Source organism: Sardina pilchardus, chromosome 9 (assembly GCF_963854185.1).
Source record: "Sardina pilchardus chromosome 9, fSarPil1.1, whole genome shotgun sequence".
Lineage (NCBI taxonomy): Eukaryota > Metazoa > Chordata > Actinopteri > Clupeiformes > Clupeidae > Sardina > Sardina pilchardus.
The window spans coordinates 12,752,081-12,757,080 of NC_085002.1; the positions used below are offsets into that span (position 1 = coordinate 12,752,081).

At 47.2% G+C, this 5,000-nt stretch overlaps 1 protein-coding gene across 5 annotated transcripts in view; it reads left to right on the plus strand.

The window, feature by feature from the left end:
• Positions 1–5,000, plus strand: part of arhgap9 (Rho GTPase activating protein 9) — a 42,629-nt gene that overhangs the window by 8,214 nt on the left and 29,415 nt on the right. For all 5 annotated transcript variants that reach the window (XM_062545837.1, XM_062545838.1, XM_062545839.1 and 2 more), the window contains exons 3-4: positions 3,504–4,092; positions 4,885–5,000. The exon at positions 4,885–5,000 is cut by the window's right edge and continues 234 nt beyond it. In XM_062545837.1, coding sequence (XP_062401821.1) covers positions 3,687–4,092; positions 4,885–5,000 — 522 coding nt within the window. In that variant the 5' untranslated portion in view covers positions 3,504–3,686. The remainder of the gene's footprint in view (positions 1–3,503; positions 4,093–4,884) is intronic.

Here is a 5,000-nt window from a genome sequence, read left to right on the forward strand (position 1 = left end):
GAAGCCGCTAAACACCAACGAAGAAGGTGTTTGCATAACCGAGCTGAGGCAACAAGACGACTGTTCATAGATTTGATATTTATATTATATTTGATATTCATTGTAGTTGAAAACAGCCCTGTGAGAAATTTATAGTAAATGTCATTCAGAAAGACCGTTGGTTAGCTAGCTCATTTAAAATATTCAAACTTTTTTGAACCTGCCTTTTACAAGAATCGAATCGAAACAAGGAATCGAAATCGGAATCGGAATCAAACGATACCCAACCCTATAGATGACTGGTCCATGAGTTGGTATTGTTCTATTATAGGCTATAATGAGTCGTGTTGTATCCATCATTATGCATAGTCAATTTATCAATGTAGAATCCCTCACTTTTCTAATATGAATTCAAGTCAAGCCAAGTCACATTTATTTATATAGCACAATTAAACGCAATGTAATTGACCCAAGGTGCTCAAAATGAACCTTATGCTGTGTGTAAATGTGCTTTATTAATACATTTTACTTACTTACTTACTCACTTAGCATCTCCCTCTTGCTGGTAGACCTAGACCTGCACTTGAGACCCTTTCTCACTCAATTTCTCTCTTTTAAATGATTAGTTTAGTTTTCTGTCATCTTTTCTCACTCACCTTTTCTCTTTCTCTTTACTTGTCCTTCCACTCCTGTCACCTTTCTAAAAGCTACATTCATTTATTAGTTTAGTTTTCAGTTTTTTTTCTTTGTCTATGTGAATAAAGACACCAATACATTAAGCAGAAACATGGTGTCAGATGATTTTAGGAGGGTAGGTTGTGAGTATTGGAGTTTTCATAATTTGTGAGACTGTAAGGGTGCATTTGTACAGGAGTGAAAAAATAAATCACCCTATGCATTTTAACTACTCTGCCCTCATTTTGAGGCGTTGTGTCAAGGGAATCAATGACAATATATTTGTCATCAAGTGTGTCATTCATTGTTTGATGAAATATCTGTAACCCACTGCAACAGCATACAGAAGAACTGCATGAACTCGGTAGTAGGCACGGGTGCAGTAGGCATACACACACACACACACACACACACACACACACACACACACATGCATACTGTACCATGTACACTTGCACACACCATTGCACGCACATACACAGATGTGCCTGTACAATTCCATGCTTATCCATGCATCCGCACACGTGCTCACATGTGTACCCTGAATAGATGGATTTATGTGAGCATCCACACATGCACTCACATAGGTATTATGTGTGTCACATAGGTACTTTGTATTCAGCTACACACACACACACACACACACACACACACACAGACACACTCAACCACAGTCTCACACACACACACACACACACACACACACACACACACACACACACACACACACACACATACACTCAGTGGGATTTCATCATTCCACAGTTCCGAAGGACCTCCAGCGCTCCTGATGACTAGAGCCATGTCTGTCCCGGTAGATCCTGATACCGGAGTGTTCTGTGCCGTTGCCCTGTCTCCTGTGGGGATTAACTAACTAAAGCCCAGCACGGCGCTGCCTGTGTGTGAGAGTGTGCTGCTGCCTCCTCAATGGCACCTTGCACACATTGCATGGAGTCAAAAGCAAAAAAAAAACCTCTCAAGTTCAGCCAGACCCACTGAGCAGCCCAAGCCATCTCTTTTTTTCATCACCCTCCCCTACTGTAATGGAAAGTTTCAGTGCTCAGACCACTGCACTTCCTTTTGGTGTTTTGCATTGTCATGTTGGCACGGGAGGGGAGGAAGGTGGTCCTCCATCCATGCTGCGATAAGGTTATGTAAGGAGTGTCAGGGTTAGTTCAGAGGGAGGTTTCGGGAGCGCCCCAGAGGCGCGTGTGGGTTTTATTTTAGACAGCGGCGGTGGGAGGCAGGTGGCGGGATGAAAGGGTTTTGCGCTCGTTGTTGGGCTCATTCCTGTCGCCGGGTACGTGATGGCTGAGGACAGCACCTCTCTCTGGGCACCGTCCATCAAATGTGTAGCACTGTTGTCTTTGTTTTTTTTAATCTTCCCTCCATTTCATAGTAAGTAAGTAAATAAGTCAAATGCATTTATAAAGTACATTTACGATGTAGTTTACACTGACCTACAGTAAGTGCTGTACATAGTGTAATCAGCAGATTGTTGCTAAGTTACAGAAAAGGAAAATACATGAATACGGATATACAGATATTCATTGTTCATATTCATGAATGTTTCCTTTGTTATTTGATTGCCTTATTAAAATTACAATAAGACATCAACTAGTGTGTAACCAGTGTGTCGTAAATGCTAGCAATAACTGGACAATATACTTTACTCTCTAAAAGTAACACAATGTAAGAATTTGCATTTTTCCCTCAGTATCTTTCTTCCATGAAAGTCTATCTATCGGACTTCCCCGTCCATTGAAAGATGATACCCAACGGACAAAAAGTGTCAGTTATAGCATGATAAAACAGTCTAACATATTAGACAGATATTTGAGGCGGTCTCGTGTGCATCAGGAGTGACTGAAGTGTCACTCTCCCTATCGTGAGTTTGAATCCATTTTGAGGTAAAACGGCTACATAGTTCCAACTACAATTGGTCTCGCTTTGCTGTAAACCCAATGCTTGTCTGAACCTCCTCAGTCTATAAGCTGCTACTGTAAGTTCTGTTGCGTAGCCCAGGCCAGCCCAGTTGGGCTGGGCACTGAACAGAGAGCTCCTTCACGTTCCTCTGTGGTGGCTGAAACACGGAGGCCTCTTGCGTGACACCAGCTCCCCCCGCCCCCCTCTTGCATGGAACAGTAGGCATGTTAGCGCTGAACAGAGCGGCTCCTATAGAGGGGTCCTCTGCAGACACAGTCAGCATTCACACTCGCCTCCTCCCGCTCCACAGGCTCCTCTTCACCCTCCACACACACACACACACACACACACACACACACACACACACACACCACCCCCTCCTGACTTTCCAAATGAACTATCTGGTGCCGGGGACATTTGGAGGGGTGAATACTGGGTTGTGTGTGTGTGTGTGTCTGTCTCTCTGTCTCCCTCTCTCTTTCTCTGTGTGTGTGTGTGTGTGTGTGTGTGTGTTATAGGCAGTATGCGTGATGAGGGTTGGTGAGTTCAAGTGCATGTTTTTTTGTGGGGCACATATGGTCATGTCTGTGTGTGAGTGCATGCTAATGTGCTAGGGTTGAGGCTCTACATGGGTAAAGTGGTACATCTTTGTGCAACTGAGTGCAAAGGCTATGTCTGTGTGTGTGTCAGAGCGAGAGGATGAGATTGAGTGTGTGTGTATAAGTGTGTGTGTGAGAGAGAGACAATGTGTGTGAGTGTTGTCCATATGTGTGTGTTTGCATATGTGTGTGTCTAGTAAGGACCGACATTGCTGTTTTTGTCTGTATTACTGGTCAACATTCCTCCCTGCTGTGTTCTAGTGTTTGCCAGTATTTATACAGTGTGTGTGTGTGTGTGTGTGTGTGTGTGTGTGTCTGTTTCAGAGCATGGCACAGCTGGCTCGGTGCCAGTCTCCACTGCCCACCCTCCGAGAGCCCAGTCGCAGTCGCAGTCGCAGCAGCAGCAGCAGCAGCAGTAACCGTAGCAGCAGTAACCGTAGCAGCAGTGGCAGCCTCAGTCTCAGCAGCGCTAGCGCTTCGTGTCTCCAGGCCCACTGAGAGCTCACCATGCTGTCGGGCAGCTGGCGCCGCTCGGGCCCCGCCGCCCTGGGCCGAGGCTCGGTCAGCTCGCCGATCGGCGGCGGCGGCGCCGGCAACGGCAACGTGCTGCTGGAGGCCCAGTACGACTACTCGTACCGGGGCGCCGACGGCCGCTACGTGGCCATCCGCGAGGGCGAGCGCTTCCTGCTCCTGAGGAAGACCAACGCCGACTGGTGGCAGGCGCGGCGGATCGGCGCCGGGCTCAAGGGCAAGCCCGTCTACGTGCCCGCCACCTACGTGGTGGAGCTGCCCATCACCACGCTGCACTCGCCCCAGCCCCACACGGGCAGCCTGAACCAGAAGGCCTCGGGCAACAAGATGCCGCCCAGGGCCTCCTTCGGCTCCTTCACACAGGCACAGGCACAATGCGCAGGTCAGTGGGTGCACATATTATATTGTTTTTTTTTTTTTTTTTTAAGTATATTTTTTGGGCTTTTATGCCTTTAATGATAGGATAGTAAAGAGAGACAGGAAGTGAATGGGAGAGAGCGTTGGGGTGGGATCCGGAAAGGACCACGGGGCGGGAACCAACCCGGGTTGCCGGCGTGCGGTGCAGGTGCCCCAGCCAGTCGCGCCACTGCCGGGGCCACATATGATATTGTTATTACCATATTCTTTATTCATCATGACCATTTGACCTTCCTGTACTGTAACCGACCCTAGGCACATGGGTTGGGCCCTTGAGTCGTGGATCTGTCCGAGGTTTCTTCCCATATTGTGTATCCCCAATTCTAAGGTGTTTTTCCTTGCCCCTGTCATTCATGGGCTCTCTCTAAATGTTTAACATTGTAAAGCGCCATGAGACATGTGTAATGTTTTGGCGCTCTATAAGTGAAATTAAATTGAAATTGAAATTTGCACTTTTAGCGTTAGTGTTTTAGTAAAGAATACGTTCCGTTAATTTAAAATGATGTTTATGGGGTATAGGCCTACGTAGGTAGCCTGGGTGAACCCAGACCTGAATTTGCGCTGCAGGTCCATCTGGAAAGGAGCCCATTGATCCGCATAGTAGATTCAAATTTGTCAAGGTTTGTCTAGGTTGACCCAGGCTACTATTTAGAATACTATTGAGAATATATGTTGTGAATGTATTGTGATTGTGAGCTGCATGTTGCAAAACACCTTTATTTGTCTGACTGAGAACCCGGTCTCTCTCTTCCCCCAGTGCCCAAACAGTTCTGCCGCTCCATGGAGGACCTCAACTACAACGGTGCCTTCACGGGTGCGGGCGTGATGGCGGGCTCGGTGGGCGGCCGTTTCCCCACCCTGCCCCTGCCCGTC